At 46.1% G+C, this 20,166-nt stretch overlaps 1 protein-coding gene across 1 annotated transcript; it reads left to right on the plus strand.

Moving 5' to 3' along the window:
- On the plus strand, positions 1 to 19,331 carry DHODH (dihydroorotate dehydrogenase (quinone)). Its single transcript, XM_073605866.1, has 9 exons — positions 1 to 83; positions 3,692 to 3,904; positions 4,626 to 4,825; positions 6,347 to 6,429; positions 13,584 to 13,771; positions 13,846 to 13,959; positions 14,841 to 14,994; positions 18,348 to 18,507; positions 18,610 to 19,331. The coding sequence occupies exons 1-9, from the start codon at positions 63 to 65 to the stop codon at positions 18,689 to 18,691; spliced, it is 1,215 nt and encodes a 404-aa protein (XP_073461967.1). The 5' UTR covers positions 1 to 62; the 3' UTR covers positions 18,692 to 19,331.
- The last annotated feature ends 835 nt before the right edge of the window (positions 19,332 to 20,166 follow it).

Below are 20,166 nucleotides of genomic sequence, written 5' to 3' on the forward strand. Positions count from 1 at the left end.
CATGGCTGCCTCTGTCACTGATATCAGGTCATGTGACCACAGCCCAGCCACAGGAAGTGAAGATGCTGAGAGCCCATGTGAAGGTAATCGTGTGCTCTGTGCTGCACAGCAGACAATGACTCCTTTAGTAAGATCATATTCCAGTAGGTAGATTTCCCTGCAGATCTGACTTTCATTTATTCTTGTTTTATGCAAGATATTCCCCACCAGTGATAGAGTTACTGACTTCAGGGGAACTACAAGTCCCAGCATGCCTTTGAGGCTGTCAGTTCTGATGACATTAGCACACATTGGATGGCGCTCAGTCTGTTCTGATTCACATTCTCCCCCATCATTTGTACTAGAAATCAGAGTTTGTACAGCCGCCCCTTTGGGGGGTACAGTTGGGAGAGCGCTGGTGTCCTGTGTTCAGTTCCCACAATCTGCATGTAGTAGGATCTTTGGTGTCTGCGGGGGGCTTCCTTCCCAAAAATCATACTGGTAGATGAATTGGCACTTGACCATAATGAGGTCTGTTCTGGGTCATCGTCGGTGTTGCACCGATACTAGTATTGGTGCTGATACCGAGCATCTGCACAAGTACTTGTACAAAATGCTCCGATGCGTAATCCGGCACCGTCAGAACACCGCGACGTCCATCTTGGTACACCCTACACTGGGCCGCAGTAAGCCTGCAGTCAGAAGGTGGCAGCGGATATATTGTTTAGGGATCGACCGATATCGGCACCGAAAAAAAAAAATATTTTGGACACCTCTCCAGCCGATATTTTGTAAATTTTTATTTTATTTTTTTTTTACACTGTCATTTAAATATTATTTTTAAATTATTTTTTGTTTTATTTTATTTTTTAGACTGTCATATATATTTACACTGTCATTTAAATTCTGTCATAAAAATGTAAATGACAGTGTAAAAAATAAATATATATAATTTTATTTTTTTTTTTTTACACTGTCATTTAAATTTTTTATTTATTTATTTTGTTTTTTTTTTTAATCACTGTTACTGCTGTCAGAAGGAATGTAAACACCCTTTGTGACAGTAATAGGCATGTGACAGGTACTCTTTATGGTTAGATTGGGGGTCTATAAGACCCTAAACTCCTCCTCTGCATTTCAAAGTATTTAAAACGTCAAGACCGGCATTTTTGAATACTTTATTTTTTAAAACGGGCGCCTTTAAGATGCCAGTAATCCGGGAAGTGATGTCATGACACCGCTTCCGGATTACTAGATCCGAGACCCGAACGAAGCATCAGTGGACATGCCGGCTGGTTGCTCGGGCCTCCCGGTGGGACGAGAGTGCCCGGGCGAGCAGCGGGAGGGGGGATGACGTCCCCCCTCCCTCTGCTGGTAATAGCCGAGCGGCATCAGTTGATATTACAATAAAGCCGACCGTCCGCTCTAAAGAACGGTACCGGGGTGACGCCTGCAGCTGCATGCATCACCCCGGTAAAGCCCCTTGGAGCGATATCGGTCAGTTTTTTGACCGATACTTCTAAAAAAGTGAATATCAGCCGATCCCTAATCTTGTTACACCCAGCCCATTCACTATATGGGTTGGGTGTAACAAGATGTTCGCTGCCACCTTCTGACTGCAGGCTCACTGCGGCCGAGTGTAGGGTGTACCAAGATGGGCATCGCGGTGTTCTGACGGAACGTTACCGAATCTGATGGGTCGCCGATTCTGCCGGAACTATTTGTCTTAGAAAAACAACATATAAAATTATTAATAAATATTATATTTTTTTAAAGTTGCAGTGAGGCCCATCTGTGCCCATCGGTTATGCCAATCAGTGCTGCATAAGAAGATATCATTAGTCTGTATTGTGCTTTGAAAACTGTCACATGACATTAAAAAAAAAGTTCCTGGCATCAGCGAGTACTTGTGGTATCGGTGCAACCCTGGTCGTCATCACTGATATCTTGCTGTTTAGGAAGTATGGTCTGCAGAACAGAGGCTTCACCGCACCCTTTTTTTTATTATAATTAAAAGACAATCCTTGAGCTCATTGTATTTATTATGTAATCACCTCCAAATGACATTGTATATGTATAGATAACTTTAAAAAAATAAATAAATATATATATATTTCAGCTTTAAAGTGGTCCTGCAGCCTCCTCCCCCCCCCTTCTTCTCTTTTTTTTTTTTTAACTCTGATGCATACATTTCCCCCCTGCAGTCTTCAAACTGGTCCAATGTTCTTTAGTCTAGGAGTACTGTGAGCCCAGGCTGCATGATGAGATCCTCCAAAGGGGGCGGGTCTACGACAGCCTGGATCTACAGAAAGTGGGTTGAACAACACTGGCCGTCATTCAACTCAGAACACCGGTGACACCTAGTGGCGGTGAAGAAGCACTGCAATGAAGGTGAGTATTGCAGGAAACTCAGCTTTTTTTAATTTTTACAGATGCATGGCAGAAAATTGAACAAAAGGAAGAGAGAAGTTGTCCTTTTATTAAAGTATAACTAAAGGCAAACCTTTTTTTTCTTATATATATATATATATATATATATATATATATATATATATATATATATATATATATATATATATATAAAATGGTAAACAGGACAAATGGAGAGGGTGTATCTAGCTAACGGGGGCACAGACAGCAACAACAACTGACAGGGGTTCTAACCCATCTCCACTCTATCCAAAAAAAAATATTATATATATATAATATATTTTTTTTTTTGGATAGAGTGGAGATGGGTTAGAACCCCTGTCAGTTGTTGTTGCTGTCTGTGCCCCCGTTAGCTAGATACACCCTCTCCATTTGTCCTGTTTACCATTATCATCTAAAGTAAAAGAAAATCCTGAATTTTGGGTTGCCCCCCAGAAGTAATCGAGGGAAAATCTTCCAACGTGGACACTAGTTCTGGTGACCTGGGGGGGTCCCCAAGAGATTCCCTTAATTTGCAGGGATTTTCTTTCACTTCCTGTTTTGGCTATGGGACAGGAAGTGAAGGGAAATCTCCCCAATGGGTCACAGATGGCAAAAGCCAACAGGAGTTATACCCTCCCTTATTCTATCCAAAATGGGGGGAGGGGGTGGGAGTTCTACTTTAGGGCCCTACTACCCCCAGGCTGCCAATGCTCATACTTACCCTCAGCCCCTAATCCAGAAATGTAACCGCTGCCATGGACCTGGCTGGCTCATCTTTTATTCTGCTCATGTTCCCATTCATTACGTTGCGGAGGGCCACACACACAAAGACTTCCGGAGGCCACCGGGAGTACAGCAACCCATAGAAATGAATGGGGGGGGCCCCCCGGCATGCGTGCGCAGAATAAAGAGGACAGGTAAGATTTTTGGATCAGGGCTGAGGGTGAGTAGAAGCCCAATCTCCCTGGGCGAGGGGCTTCAATCAAGAGAAATTTCACTAAAAGGTCAAGTTGTCCTTTTTCAGGCCCCATTCACACTTGTGCAACTTGGGACTGCAAAGTGGCATGACGAGTCGTACCCCCGTGATTTCCAAAGAGTACCGTTCATATCTGTGCGACTTCAAAAAAGTAGTCCCTGCGCTACTTTGGTCCGAGACTTTGATGCGACTTGAGGTCCATAGACGTCAAGATTACACATTAGGCATTGCTTCAGGTCGCACAAGTGTGAATGGGGCCTTAATGTTTGTGAATCCGTCCACCCGTGTCATTTGCTCCCATGTATTTTTATGGGGTTTTTTTAGCGCCGGTTGAAGGATGTGGCCGTCATACTCTGCGGAGGAGGGCTCCTGTTCTCCTCTTACCTTACCATCAAAGGTGACGAACGTTTCTACTCGGAACATTTAATTCCAGCATTGCAGAAGATCGTCTCCCCGGAGCAGGCACACACTCTGTCTGTAAGGTTTGCAGCGCTGGGGCTGCTCCCGAGATGCACACAACCCGAGTCGCAGCGTCTGGTATGTACTGTCTTAGTAATGTTGTGTGTATTGAAATATGAAGAGCCTTTCCTACCCGCAATGTTAAAGAGAAAGCAACAACTTCACTTAAAGGGTAACTCCACTTTCGTGGGGGGGAAAAAAAAAATAGCAAATAAAGAAAAAAATAATATATCGTATATAATTGCGACACAAGTCATGTTGTAATTGGATGTTATTAAAAATTTACCTTTCCTTTTCAATCGGCAGCCGCTGTCATTTTCTATAAATGCAATGCAATATGGCCGCCTGGAGTTGTTTTGTACACAGAGTGTGTTCTGACCACTCCCCCCAGAAATGTAATTTCCTGCTTGTGTGATTGGCTCACCAATTTCCCCAGAAGTCCGCCTAAGATATAAGTCAGATTTCAGGCATCCCCTGCAACTAAAATGTCATTTTTGGTGAGACGCCCCCTACTGGGAACACCCTGCAGGTGCACACCTGATAGATAATTATGAAACCACTCCCATTAGGCTACTTCCACACTGAGACGCTACAGTGCTAAAAATAGCGCCTGTAAAGAGCCGCTCCTCTCACTCCAATGTGAAAGATATAGTGAATACAGGGTCCTGGGTTTAGTAACACTTTAATTCTGCCCCACCACATCATTTTATACATGCAGTACCTTTTTTTTTTTTTTTTTTTTTTTTTTTTTTTTTTTTATCTTTTCTCTTTTATCTCACTGGAATTTTTATTGCCCCAGGAGGTGAATGTTTTAGGTTGCAGGTTCAGGAGCCCGGTGGGATTGGCTGCGGGCTTTGATAAACACGCAGAGGCCGTGGACGGGCTCTTCAAAGTCGGCTTTGGCTTTGTAGAGATCGGAAGCGTTACACCAAATCCTCAGGATGGGAATCCGAAACCGAGAGTGTTTCGCCTACCGCAAGACCAGGCAATTATTAACCGGTAAGAGGTGTGGAAGACCCATTCTAGGGAACAAGTGAACCCGATTGGGGAGCTACCAATGCGATCAAATAGAACTGGTAACTTAGTGTTTTTTTTATTAAACATATTGCCTTCCCTTCAATATAATAACAAAAAAAAAAGCTTTCAGTCTAATACAGGGGTCTCCACACTTTCTAAACAAAAAGCCAGTTTACTATCTTTCAATCTTTAGAGGGGCCAGACTGTGGCCAGTAGGAGTAGAAAATGTCCTGGTGTCGGTAACAATGCCCCATCATTGGTGTTAGTGGGAGGAATAGTGCCCCATCATTGGTATCAGTGGGAAGAATAGTGCCCCATCATTGGTGTCAGTGGGAGGAATAGTGCCCCGTCAGTGGGAGGAATAGTGCCCCATCATTGGTGTCAGTGGGAGGAATAGTGTCCCATCATTGGTGTCAGTGGGAGGAATAGTGCCCCATCATTGGTGTCAGTGGGAGGAATAGTGCCCCATCATTGGTGTCAGTGGGAGGAATAGTGCCCCATCATTGGTGTCAGTGGGAGGAATAGTGCCCCATCATTGGTGTCAGTGGGAGGAATAGTGCCCCATCATTGGTGTCAGTGGGAGGAATAGTGCCCCATCATTGGTGTCAGTGGGAGGAATAGTGCCCCATCATTGGTGTCAGTGGGAGGAATAGTGTCCCATCATTGGTTTCAGTGGGAGGAATAGTGTCCCATCATTGGTGTCAGTGGGAGGAATAGTGTCCCATCATTGGTTTCAGTGGGAGGAATAGTGCCCCATCATTGGTGTCAGTGGGAGGATAAAAGGAAGCAAAGGACTGTAGTTTGGAGACCACTGCTCTAATACCTTATCCTTGGCCATGTACTGCTTCAGTGTCCAGTGCTGTTCATCTTCCAGGTAGAGTGACACCCAGTGTCACCAAATCCTATTTGTTGAGAGCCCTGCGGGGTATTAGTGATCCACCTGTCGTCATGCAGCCTGGGCTCTAAGGTCTCATGGACTGTGTGGCATTACATTGGTGCAGCACAGGACCACCCACCATGGTTGCTGAAGAAGAGAGAGGACCCTCTGACATCACCGGACTGGTCAGAATATTGTAGGAAAAGGGCACACATAAAAAAAGGACCCCCGGGGGGGGCATGGGGGATAAGCTGAAATTCTGCTTTAATTTTAGACCAATGTAATCTGTTGCAGCAAGAATCCCGAGAACACCCCCCAGGGTTGTGGGAGGGATCTTCCTCACCCCAGTGCTGGGCGACTTCTACTTTTCCTTTTTTTTTTTGATCCTTTTAGAAATTTTCACCTTCAGACTTTAGAGTTTGAATCAAATTGTTGGCTTTAAGAGATTTCTTAGTACTGACATTTTCTTCAAAGTGACAATGTTACCGGCAGAAATAATAGTAATCAATCAACGCAGGTCATCGTAATTTAATCGCCTTTTTAAAAATGGGGGGAAAAAAAGTGATGTATTGGTGAAAAAGTGTGCAGCGTCATTACATAATGGAATGTATTGTATCCATATCCAGGTACGGCTTTAACAGTCACGGCATAGAGGCGGTTCGCCAGAGACTCCTGGGTAGGACAGAGAAGCAGAAGAAGCTGACATCTGGTGAGGAGATCAGTGCAGCAGCCCCCCCCCCCCCCCAGTGCCCCTGTTTTTCCTGAACCCTCTTTTTTTCTCGCGTCCGTGGACGAGCACGCCAGCTCTAGCCGGTGTCTCGTGTCCTAGATCGATAGCAGCGCAGCCATTGGCTCCAGCTGCTGTCAATCAAATCCAGTGATGCGGGGGGCGGGGCCGAGTCCGGCATTCGTGTCTATGGACGCCGAATGCTGAACTCGGTAGCGCGCCCGCAAGGTAACCCCCTCGGGGAAGCGCTTCTCCGAGGGGGTTATCAGATGTGGGGGGGAGCCGCCGGGGGGGGGGGGCCCCAGAAGACGAGGTTCGGGGCCACTCTGTGCAAAACGAGCTGCACAGTGGAGGTAAGTATAATGCCCCGTACACACGGTCGGAAAATGTGCGATCGGAGCGTGTTGTCGGAAATTCCGACCGTGTGTGGGCTCCATCGGACTTTTTCCAATCGGATTTTCCGACACACACAAAGTTTGAGAGCAGGCTATAAAATTTTCCGACAACAAAATCCGTTGTCGGAAATTCCGATCGTGTGTACACAAATCCGACGCACAAAGTGCCACGCATGCTCAGAATAAATAAAGAGATGAAAGCTATTGGTTACTCCCCAGTTTATAGTCCCGACGTACGTGTTTTACGTCACCGCGTTCAGAACGATCGGATTTCTTTCTCGAACATTACGGGACACAGAGCCACAGTAATTACTGATGGGTTATATAGGTATCACTGGTGATTGGACACTGGCACACCCTATCAGGAAGTTCAACCCCCTATATAATCCCTCCCCCTTGCAGGGATACCTCAGTTTTTACGCCAGTGTCTTAGGTGATGGACGTGTAAAGATGTCCTGTGCTGAGCTCCAAAGGGAATATCCTAAGATCCTATACTGGGGCAAGCCAGGCGAACCGGATCCATTCAAAGTGTCTTTTCATGGCCGAATTGAATGGTACCCGGGCCTCGTGTCCGAAGAAACGAGGTTTTACCCGTAATGCTTCTCTTTTTAGAGAGCTGGGCCCCGCAGATCAGAAAATGGCTTTAAACTTCCTAATTTCTGGCGAGGTGCTTTACGGTCCCAGAACTGTTGGATCCCCCTACTGATGGGGGCCCCAGTCTCTGACGGTTTTTTCAAACGGAGCCCGCCGTGAGAGGTGAAGATTGGGTCTGTGTAAACAGCACCCTGCGGCTGGATAAGGTAAGAGGAGATTCCACAGAATTTTTGAGTTCTAGTGGCTTTTCTCCTTTAAGGTAAATGCATGCTATGCCTATTGTGACCACCGGGGGCTGCCAAGAGCACAAACCTACACATGCTGAATGTCTGTCTCAGGTGTTGTAATCGCTGTGTATGTCCCAGCGTATCAAGCAGGCTGCAAGCAGGTAAGGTGGATGGGGGGATTTCTCATGTTTGAATGTTCCCCCCCAGGCTAGAGAGGGGCCACAGGGGTCTAGAAAGTGGTTATACCACCCGGGCTCTGTGGCCTAATGGCCACCATCTCTGAAGATAGCCGTTCAGGCAAATCTTGTTACCAGTCTCCCTCCTTCCCCCCCCCCCCCCATCCCCAGCCTTTTCTCCAGAGCATGACAGGAGAGTCGGCAGTGTGGGAAGCGCTCGTTTTTTTCAAAACTCGAGGGGGGGGGGCGGTAGAGGAGGGGGCGGGATGTCAGCACAGAGTGTTTAGACTCCCACTCAGGCCAGCTGCAGGCTATTAAAGGCACTCTGTACAGGTGCACTCAGCCTTCTGAGAGACACAGAGCTGACGGTCGCATGTAAGGTGGGACACAGGCATTCTCCTAGGCAGCATTTACTGAAGTAACACCAGACTGAGCATTGGGTAGCAAGGCTTTTAGCCAGACTACATCGCTCAGCGGACAGTGTTCATTTGTATACCTCACACCTTGTTGCTTTGCACTATGGGTAGAAGAGGTTCAAGCACCCCAGGAACCAGAGACACTAGGGGATCTCGTTCAGGTTCTGAGGGCCCCCTGTCGGCAGCATCCTTCCCCCCTAAAGATGGGCCAGGGACGGCTAGCCAGGGAGAGCCATCGGGGTCAGGGGCTACACCTGCTTCTGGCACTTCAGCCCCTGTATATATTACACAAGAGGTTTTTTCCTCAACCATTAATGGTCTAGAGGAAAGATTAATGGCCGTGATTACATCTTCACTCAGTGGAAGAAAACGCACTAGGCTTTCCTCTGTTCCCCAAGACCCTCAGACAGAGGAGCTCTGGGATAAAGGAGATGAATCCCTTTCAGAGGATCGGGATGGGATGGATGATTCCTCTTCGGAGGATTCAGGTGGAGAGGGACCCTCTGCGACTTCCCAAGAGGAGAAAGTCTTAGTGCAGATCCTCACTGGATTGGTCCGCTCCACATTTAAGTTGCCCATACCTGAAACTGCTAAAGAATCCTCTTCTGCTTTGGGGTCACTGAAACCTTTCCAAGCAGCACATGCTTTTCCTGTTCATACTTTACTTGAAAAGCTTATTTATTCTGAGTGGGATCACCCAGACAAACGTTTTTTTCCGCCGAGAAAGTTTTCAACACTTTATCCGATGGAAGAAAAGTTTATTAAAATGTGGGGAATTCCGGCTATTGATGCCGCCATTTCCTCAATAAATAATAGCCTGACTTGTCCTGTAGACAATGCTCAGATGCTCAGGGATCCTGTAGATAAAAGGATGGAATCCCTATTGAAGGATGTTTTCTCCTTAGCAGGATCAGTGGCCCAACCTGCAATAGCAGCGATTGGAGTCTGTCAATACTTAAGAGACCATGTTAAGCAGGTCATCAAAGTATTACCTGAACAGCAGGCCCAGGGGTTTGCTAACCTTCCAGCGGCCTTATGCTTTGTGGTTGACGCCATTAGAGATTCTATCGTGCAAACCTCCCGTCTTTCACTGGGGTTGGTGCATATACGTAGAATCCTATGGTTGAAAAATTGGTCAGCCGAAGCACCATGTAAGAAGCTACTGGCTGGGTTTCCATTTCGTGGTGCAAGGTTGTTTGGAGAGGACTTGGATAACTATATCAAGAGAATCTCTTGTGGGAAAAGCACTCTCTTACCTGTCAAGAAGAAGAGTAAGCGTCCCTCTTTCAAACGGACTCTTTCCCCAGCGCCGGGGGCTTCAGCCTCCAGGCAGTCTCGACGGCCGCCTCCATCGGGGTCCAGAGACAAGAGTCAACCCCAGGGACAAAAGAAGTCCTGGGGAAAGAAGCCTACTAGGCAAAACACTAAGACCTCTGCATGAGGGGGCGCCCCCGCTCACTCGAGTGGGGGGAAGACTGCGACAATTCTCAGAGCTCTGGCAGGAGGACTTCCAGGACAGATGGGTAGTCTCCACGGTAACCTTAGGGTACAAGCTGGAGTTTCAGGAATTCCCTTCTCCTCGGTTCCTCAGATCAAATGTTCCCAGAGACCCAGAGAAGAAGCAGTCGCTCCTTCTAGCGTTAGAGCGACTTTTGTCGCAGGAGGTCATTATGATAGTTCCTGCAAAGGACCAGGGATTGGGCTTCTATTCCAACCTTTTTACGGTCCAAAAGCCAAATGGGGATGTCAGGCCCATTTTGGACTTAAGGGATCTGAACCGATTCCTAAGGATTCAATCCTTCCGCATGGAATCAATTCGAACAGTAGTTCCCACCCTGCAGGGAGGAGAATTTCTGGCATCAATAGACATCAGAGATGCATATCTGCATGTGCCCATTTTTCCTGCTCATCAGAAGTTTCTGCGCTTCGAGGTAGGAGGGCGCCATTTCCAGTTTATGGCTCTGCCCTTTGGGATAGCCACTGCACCTCGAGTGTTCACAAAGATCTTGGCTCCTCCTCTGGCCAGATTAAGGGCTCAGGGTATAGCTGTCATAGCATACCTAGACGACCTGCTCTTGATAGACCGGTCGGTAGCCTCTTTGAATGGAAACTTGAGGACCACGGTCAGGTATCTAGAACACCTGGGTTGGATCCTCAACTTAGAAAAGTCTTTCCTAAAACCAGTAAGAAGACTGGAATATTTAGGTCTGATTATACATACAAGCCAGGAGAAAATATTTCTACCCCAGGCAAAGATCACTGCTTTGAGAGAGCTGATTTTTACAGTAAGGACCAAGAAGGGTCCCTCAGTCCGCCTTTGTATGAGGCTACTAGGGAAGATGGTGTCTTCATTCGAAGCAGTTCCCTATGCTCAGTTTCACTCAAGAATGCTGCAACACAGTATTCTGTCGACCTGGAACAAGAAGGTTCAGGCATTAGACTTTCCGATGCACCTGTCGCATGCGGTGCGTCAGAGCCTCAATTGGTGGCTCATACCCGAAAACCTGCAGAAGGGGAAATCCTTTCTACCGGTTACCTGGACGGTGGTAACAACAGATGCCAGTCTGTCAGGTTGGGGAGCAGTTCTGGAACAGGCTGCGGTCCAAGGGGTATGGTCCAAGACAGAGAGGACCTTACCCATCAACATTCTGGAGATCCGGGCGATACATCTAGCTCTAAAAGCCTGGACTATCAGGCTACAGGGTTGTCCGGTCAGGATCCAGTCCGACAATGCCACAGCAGTGGCTTATGTCAATCATCAGGGAGGCACCCGGAGCCGAGCTGCTCAAAAAGAGGTGAACCAGATCTTAGTCTGGGCAGAGATGCATGTGCCATGCATATCGGCAGTTTTCATCCCGGGAATAGAGAATTGGCAGGCGGACTATCTAAGTCGCCAGCAGTTACTTCCAGGGGAATGGTCTCTGCATCCCGACGTCTTTTGGGCCATATGCCAAAGATGGGGGGTTCCAGATGTAGATCTCTTTGCATCCCGATTCAACAAAAAGATAGACAGATTTGTGGCAAGGACAAAAGATCCTCTTGCATGCGGGACGGATGCGTTGGTGATTCCGTGGCATCGGTTCTCACTGATTTACGCATTCCCGCCTATTCTGCTACTACCACGACTCCTTCGCAGGATCAGGCAGGAAAGGAAGTCGGTACTTCTGGTGGCCCCCGCTTGGCCCAGAAGGACTTGGTATGCAGAAATAGTAAGGATGACGGTAGGTTCCCCGTGGACCCTACCGGTACGCCCAGACCTGTTATCTCAAGGTCCAGTGTTCCATCCTGCCTTACAAACGATAAATTTGACGGTTTGGCTATTGAGACCCACGTTCTGAAGAGTCGTGGGCTCTCAGGTCCTGTCATATCTACCTTGATTAATGCAAGGAAGCCAGCTTCCAGGATGATTTATCATAGAGTCTGGAAAGCTTCTATAACCTGGTGTGAATCCAGAGGTTGGCATCCCAGGAAATATGTCATAGGTAGAATCCTTGATTTTCTACAGATGGGATTAGAGATGAAGCTGGCCTTGAGTACCATCAAGGGCCAGGTCTCTGCTTTATCAGTATTATTTCAGCGGCCACTTGCTTCGCATTCTTTGGTCCGAAACTTTATGCAGGGGGTGATGCGTCTTAATCCTCCGGTTAAAGCGCCCCTAAACCCCTGGGACTTGAATTTGGTCCTGGCTGTGTTACAGAAACGGCCTTTTGAACCAATAAGTCAGATTCCTTTGGTCTTGTTGACAAGGAAATTAATTTTTCTGGTGGCCATCTCTTCTGCTAGAAGAGTATCAGAATTAGCAGCCCTTTCCTGTAAGGAGCCTTATTTGATTATACACAAGGATAGAGTGGTACTACGCCCTCATCCTAGTTTTTTACCGAAGGTGGTTTCTGATTTTCATTTAAACCAAGACATTGTTCTACCTTCCTTTTTTCCAGATCCCTGTTCTCCGGAAGAGAGATCTCTACATTCGTTGGATGTAGTAAGAGCAGTTAAGGCCTATCTAGGGGCAACTACTCAGATCCGCAAGACGGATGTTTTGTTTGTGCTGCCAGAGGGTCCCAATAGAGGACAGGCAGCGTCAAAAGCTACCATTTCTAAATGGATTCGACAGTTGATCATTCAAGCTTACGGTTTGAAACAGAAGATTCCTCCGTTTCAGATCAGGGCACATTCCACAAGGGCTATTGGTGCTTCTTGGGCAGTGCATCACCGGGCCTCTATGGCTCAAATCTGCAGGGCCGCAACCTGGTCTTCAGTTCATACATTCACCAGATTCTATCAGGTGGATGTGAGAAGGCATGAGGATATCGCCTTTGGGCGTAGTGTGCTGCAGGCAGCAGTACAGGGTCCTCAGGTCTGATTGCACCCTACTTGGTCGTGGTTCCCCCCCCTCAGGTAGCATTGCTCTGGGACATCCCATCAGTAATTACTGTGGCTCTGTGTCCCGTGATGTCCTTCGAAAGAAAAGGATTTTACAGGTAAGCTGTTTTAAAAAATCCTATTTTTCCGACAACTTTGTGTGACCGTGTGTATGCAAGACAAGTTTGAGCCAACATCCGTCGGAAAAAATCCATGGATTTTGTTGTCTGAATGTCCGAACAAAGTCCGACCGTGTGTACGGGGCATAATAGTTTTTGTTACTTTAAATAAAAAAAAAAAAAAAAAAAAACATAACCCTTACAATCACTTTCACTGATCCTGTACAACTCGCTCCAACTTTAGAAAAGGTTCCTGCACTACTTTGGTCCAACTTGGGTGCGATTTCAGCCCATACAATATAATGGAGAGGCTCCTAAGTCGCATCCAAGTCGGATCAGCGTGTTAAAGCGGAGCTCCGCCCAAAAGGAGAAGCTCCGGTAATATCGCGATCGCACCGCAATCTACGTCATTTCTGGCTCCTCCCTCCGCTGCTTTTCTGTGACACACACACAGGTCCCAGAAGACAGCAGAACCGTTCAGAAAAGCGCGACTCGCGCATGCACAGTAGGAAACAGGCTGTCAAGCTGCAAGGCTCCACTTCCTGTTTCCCTTACTACAGATGTTGGCGCCTGTACCCCCGAAGCCAATTGACGAATCGGCTTGGGGTGCCGACATCGCAGGATCCCTGGACAGGCAAGTGTCCCTACATTGTAGCTGCTGACTTTAAATTTTTGATTTATTTATTTATTTTTACAGACTGGAACTCCTCTTTAGGCCCCGTTCACATCTCTGCATATGGGGGGGGGGCGACACTCGCTAACTGCCATAGAGGAAACTTGAAGCAGTTTATCTTACATACTGCGCAGTACCCAGGCACGTTTCTGATGTGTGTCCTGATTCTTTTAGAGGGAATGCCGCTTGGAATAAATCTGGGAAAAAACAAGACGTCGGAAGATGCAGCCGCTGACTACACCAGAGGGGTGCGAGAACTGGGCCCCCTGGCTGATTACCTCGTTATCAATGTGTCCAGTCCCAATACACCCGGGCTTAGGGACCTGCAAGGCAGGGAGCAACTGCACCACCTGCTGGCCAAGGTGTGTAATGGTTAGAGTTTGCTTGTAGCAGTTTGCGTCGCTGTTGCGTTTTCAGTCCATTATTTTCCCACTAGGTAGTGAGTGCGAGGAATGCCCTGCCCCCGGAGCACAGGCCGGCGTTACTGGTGAAGATTGCACCGGATCTTTCTCCGCGCGATAAGCAAGACATCGCCAGTGTGGTTACAGAGGTACAAAGCTGTTATACCTTCTAGTAGTAAAAATTATGTATTTTTTTTTTCTATTTTTTTTAAGTGGTGTTTAACACAAAACCAAAAATATAATATATTGCAACTCTGATGCCGCGTACGCACGACCGGTCTTTCCGTCGGACCGAAGTCTGACGGTCTTTCCGACAGAGTTCCAATGGACTTCCCCTGAAACGGACTTGCCTACACACGATCCCACCAAAGTCCGTTCGTTTAGAACGTGAGGACGTACGACGGGACTAGAGAAAGGAAGTTCAATAGCCAGTAACCAATAGCTGCCCTTTGCGTCGTTCTTGGTCCGTCGGAATAGCATACAGACGAGCGGTTTTCCCGATAGGAACTGATTTGAAACCTGTTCTATTTCTAGGTCCCCCCGCACTCACTGGAGGGCCGGACTGTAGAGGGGGGCGGGAACAGCTGGCTCAGTCTCCCCAGTGGCTTGCTGAGTGGTTGATCCAGCTGCTGGTCAGGCTCCTGGGTGGATCCCGACTTTAATGTCGGGATCTTTCCCCAGCCTGGACCAGCTAAGTGATGTCAGATCTTACATCGATTTGTGTGGATGTGGGCCCTGTGAGGTGTTTTTTTTTTTTTTTGCATACAACCCCGCTGCATGTATTCCCTGTTATACTGGCAGGATCACCAGGTAAATATAAAGGGAAAGAGCCTAAAAAAAAAAAAAAAAAAAAAAGAAGACAAACACAGCTACTATATCTCTAAAAATTGGTGAGCTACAATTTGCTAATTTTCTTGGGGTTAATATTGCTTTAACTTCTACTTGGATATGTTTCTGTCATCTTAAATGTACTTTAAAGTCCATCTCTAGGCAGATTTTGATTTTTGCTTTTTATTGTTGCTGCCCTCAGCTAGGTATTGATGGTTTGATTGTCACCAACACGACAGTCAGTCGCCCCAATACCCTCAAGGACCCCCGGAGTTGCGAGGTGGGTGGGCTGAGTGGAGTTCCACTTCGAGATATGGCAACAGAGACCGTGAGAGAGATGTACGCTCTGACCTCAGGTGAGATCACCGGAGAATATGTTGGCCTTCGTTTACCAACCTGTCTCAAAGGAGAACTGTCTGTGGGCCTTGCACAGCCTGTGAGTTTGTTTGTTTTTCGAGCAAAAGGTTACAGTAAAATTGTCAGGGGGAAAAAAAAAAAAACTCCTCCAACCAACCCTGTCCTAAGCACCTTCAAACCAATCCCTCAACCCTGTCCTAGGCACCTTCCAACCAATTCTTCAAACCTGTTTTAGGCACCCTCCAACCAGCCCCTTAACCCTGTCGTAGGCACCTTCCAACCAACCTCCTAACCCTGTCCTAGGCACCCTCCAACCAACCCCTTAACCCTGTCCTAGGCACCTTCCAACCAATTCTCAACCCTGTTTTAGGCACCTTCCAACCAACCTCTCAACCCTGTCCTAGGCATCTTCCAACCAATCCTTCAACCCTGTCCTAGGCCCCCCCCAACCAACCCCTTAACCCTGTCCTAGGCACCTTCCAACCAATCCTTCAACCCTGTCCTAGGCACCCTCCAACCAACCTCTTAACCCTGTTTTAGGCACCCTCCAACCAACCTCTTAACCCTGTTCTAGGCACCTTCCAACTGACCCGCCTTGACCCTGTCCTAGGCATCTTCCAACCAACCCCTTAACCCTGTCCTAGGCACCTTCCAACCGACCTCCCAACCCTGTCCTAGGCACCCTTCAACCAACCCCTCAACCCCGTCCTAGGCACCTTCCAACTGACCTCTCAACCCCGTCCTAGGCACCTTCCAACTGACCTCTCAACCCTGTCCTAGGCATCCTCCAATCAACCCCTCGACCCTGTCCTAGGCACCTTCCAGTGACTACAGTTTTATCACTACATCCCTGCCGTCACACCCACAAAGTCACCAGCAATTGACAAGAACACCTAGTATTGTCAACAACTGGAAACTGATTGGAACACCTCCTGGCTGCCCCCATATGACAGCGCTGGTGATTGGACAATCAGCCCCAGTGCTACATTGCGTGGAGTCAGGAAACATGGTACATGCTTCCCTAAACCTACATTTAAAAGATACGTATAGGCATTGGATGGTGGGTGGGGGCTTTATGGATTTCTTCGAACATAACCAAACGTAATTAATTAGCCGAAGTAATAAACCGCCAACACTTTAAATAGTGATTTCACCACACTTGGTGCATTAAAATATCTTATAGCATAAGATTAGTTTAGCGCAACTCCAAATAAAAAATACTCACACTTCTTCTCCTATACAAATGTGCAAACAAATCATACATTCACAAAACACATTCACTTAAAGGGGTTGTAAAGGTAAAAATTTTTTCACCTTAATGCATTCTATGCATTAAGGTGAAAAAACTTTTTACAATACCGCCGCCCCCAGCCCCCCCGTTTTACTTACCTGACGCCTCGAATCTTCACTGCTCGTTCTCGTCCTCTTCATTGCAGCTCAGCCTGGTCGCTGATTGGCTGCAGTGGATGGATTGAAAGCAGCGCAGCCATTGGCTCGCGCTGCTGTCAATCACATCCAATGACGCGGCGCGCCGGGGGGCGGGGCCGAGTGGTACAGCGAGTGGCTATAGCCGCCGGCTGTATCACGGGAGCGCGCCCGCAAGCACTCACCACCATGCGAGGGAGCTCGCATTAAGGTGGTGAATGCTTGCGGGGAGGAGCTGAAACAGCCGCCGAGGGACCCCAGAAGACCAGGTTCGGGGCCACTCTGTGCAGAACGAGCTGCACAGTGAAGGTAAGTATAACATGTTTGTTATTTAAAAAAAAAAAAAAAATTTACCTTTACAACCCCTTTAAAAATCGACGATATGATAAACGTATTCAAATGGTGTAACTGCGCTAATCCAAACAAGTGCTAGTGCTATATTGCCACTGATACGGTGTTTGTACCTTTCTATATACCGACCCAACCAAAAAAACTAAAAAAACTAACGTGACCATAAAGTGCAAACTATCACAACTTAAACCATAAGTATATAATAATCCCCAAAGTTCATTTCCATTTATCATATGTATTCAATGTGCTTATTATGCGCCAATTGTGCTATATAACAGTAGCTTTTCACCACTTCGTGTGCCACCACCACCTTCTAAAATCAGCACTCGCCAGAGCCTAGAAAAAGTTTTGACTTTGGTTCATATTGGGATAACCACTCCACTATTCTGGCTTTCCTCCAGCTAGATAACCACCATTTCTCCATGTCAGTCTTGGTATCTCATAAAAATTCAACATTCATCATTGCGCAACATATTTTATATAAAAGATTTATTTTGGCCAATAAATAAGTATCCAAAATATGTAAAATGTGCACTCACACTTTATGGTGCCTTAGGACCGGCACTAAGTCTATCCAGCGATTTTGTTTTGGGAATCTGCTAGACCGGCATGCGTTCCATGCCTCGATTTGATACGGGTTAGTGACAGGAAGTGACGTCCTCGATTACCCAGAAGCCTCTACGCGTTTCGCATACATACATGCGTCATCAGGAAGCTGGGTCCGCCATCTTTAAAATGGTATTTATGCCCTTAGTGGTAATGATATATCCAATCCGGTCGTTAGAAAAAAAAGAGAGCGCATCATCATTTTACTCCCGTTGTTACCGTGCCGGAAACATATCATCCGCCGTTGTGATTACTGGCAATCCCGACCCACGATGTTATGTATATAAATTAGGAGCCATTAATTATCATTCCCAACATGCCTGTTTAGATTTATTCTTTACATAATTTGGGTGCCCAAAACACACGGCTGGAAGGACCTTACATTTTTCATATGATAATTTATAAAAACAATCAATTTTAATAATTAAAGATTAAAAACCTTCTGCTGGCTGATCAATCTATATCAATACCATAATTCTATAAATAAAACTACTTCAAAAGCTATATATAACTGCACCAAGAATATACTTTCCTTCTTGCTACTCAGTCCTATGCAAATATATCTGAACATCAATACTTGTAAAAAGAAATATACGTATTAATACAATTGAAATAAGAATGAAAATACAGTGAAAGAATATATATGGATAAAAATTAAATGAAATAAATATTAATAATAAAAATAAAATAAAAATACAAAAGATAAAAATAAAATGAAAATAAAAATAAATTGAATAAATTAAAATAAAAAAGTAATTTTAAAAATGAATTAATCCTCTATGAAACAATTAATGATAAACATACTAAAAAATAAATGGAATGACACTGTAAAAATTCCAGATATATCCAATCACCACTGTGTTCAATATAATTTCTTGTGCCTTTTCAATTTCAAGTGTCTCCAACACCTGTGCAAACTGGCCACTCGCCTCAGTTATGACCCCCGGCTCTGATATCCTTTTTTTCTCAGGCAAGGTCCCCATTATTGGAGTGGGAGGTATCAGTTGTGGTTTGGATGCTCTTCAGAAGATCCGTGCGGGTGCTTCTCTCATCCAGCTGTACACCGCCCTCACTTATCAAGGACCCCCCGTTGTAGGAAAAGTGACACGGGAACTGGAGCAACTGCTGATGTAAGTTTCAGAAGTCCCATTCGGGAGAGTTTAGGAACAATCAAGCAGATTGAGCCGATGTCAGCATTTCCCTGTCCCTGATTGTTTGTGTTCTCTCCACAGTGAGCAAGGATTTTCCAGCGTCTCAGAAGCGGTGGGTGCTGATCATAGGACAACAGTTCAGGATTCATCAGTTAAATCATAAGATTTAGGATACGTTTGCTGATCAGTAGTTCAGCCCTGTCATTTTAAAGAGACTCCGTCACTTTGTATAATCAGGCCTAAGTGATAATGTCTGTATATAGGCCACGCCTCCAATGCCAGGCCTGTATACTTGATCACCCCGTGCTCCCAGCTGCAGTATCTGTCTAAGATCTGGTGTTGGAGCTTAGATGGCGAATGAAAGAATTTATTATTTTGACACCGGAAACGCTAAAAGGATTCCAGAGAAACAGAACAGACGGCCACAAGTGAGAACTGTCACTGCACAACCCGGACTGGATGATTAGGCCGATGCATCCCTCTTAAGATTCGGGAGTCTTGCACTGTAAAAACAGAATAAAACAAAAGGGCTTAAATACCTAGCGCATTAACCACAGCACTTAACTAAACGATAAAAAAAGAAGAGTACATACTAACAAAAGCAAAAGTTGTAACAGCGTTGTACGTAAACCAAGGAATCGAAGGGTCCTGCACAGGATGGAACTCTTCTTCTTCAGCTGACATGTTTCGGGGGACAAAGAGTTTTGCCCTGAAGAAGGGGGCACGTCCACCCGAAACACGTCCGCTGGTATTATTACATTGATTTGAACCAGAAGAGTTTCATCTTGTGTAAGACCCTTCGGTTCCTCGGTTTATGTACAACGCTGTTACAACTCTTGCTTTTGTTAGTATGTACTCTTTTTTTTTTTTTTTTTATCCTTTAGTTAAGTGCTGTTGATAATGCGATTATTCTGTTTTTACAGTTGCAAAAGGGCTTAAATACCTAGCGCATTATCAACAGCACTTAACTAAAGGATAAAAAAAAGAGTACATACTAACAAAAGCAAAAGTTGTAACAGCGTTGTACGTAAACCGAGGAAGCGAAGGGTCCTACACAAGATGAAACTCTTCTGGTTCAAATGAATGTCGTAATACCAGCTGACGTGTTTCGGGTGGACGTGCCCCCTTCTTCAGAGCAAAACTCTTTGTTTGCTTTGAAGAAGGGGGCACGTCCCCCGAAACATGTCAGCTGAAGTAGAAGAGTTCCATCCTGTTTAAGACCCTTCACTTCCTTGGTATATGTACAACGCTGTGACAACTTTTCCTTTTGAAAGTATATATTCCTTTTTTTTTTTTCCCTTTACTAAAGTGCTGTTGATAATGCGCTAGGTATTTGCACCCTTTTGTTTTATTCTGTTAGATGGAGGTTGACCTGACAAGCCTTCACATGATGGTGCTTTTGCCAGAAGTGACCTCAATACTTTTACACTTGGGGGGGAAGTTGCATGTTCCCTCCAGCCATTTCCCCTCCAGTGGAATGGGCTTTTGTGGTATGGGGATGTGACTTTTTAAATTGGAAGTAAACCCGCCTATCGTTTTCAGCCAAGGAAGCCGCCATCTTGGCCTCCTTTTTTACTCTGCAGCTGCTATGATGCTGCACATGTGATCCTGTATGACTCCAGCCATTGGATGGTTTGA

The sequence above is a fragment of the Aquarana catesbeiana genome, linkage group LG11, assembly GCF_042186555.1.
Source record: "Aquarana catesbeiana isolate 2022-GZ linkage group LG11, ASM4218655v1, whole genome shotgun sequence".
In the NCBI taxonomy this organism is placed as follows: Eukaryota; Metazoa; Chordata; class Amphibia; order Anura; family Ranidae; genus Aquarana; species Aquarana catesbeiana.

What these genes read in the sequence shown, in the direction of transcription:
- DHODH (XM_073605866.1), top strand. Translation starts at nt 63, where the DNA reads ATGCTGAGAGCCCATGTGAAG. An exon ending in TCGCCAGTGTGGTTACAGAG is followed by an intron (nt 13,960 to 14,840) that starts GTACAAAGCTGT and finishes TGCTGCCCTCAG; the next exon opens with CTAGGTATTGATGGTTTGAT. An exon ending in GAACTGGAGCAACTGCTGAT is followed by an intron (nt 18,508 to 18,609) that starts GTAAGTTTCAGA and finishes TTCTCTCCACAG; the next exon opens with TGAGCAAGGATTTTCCAGCG.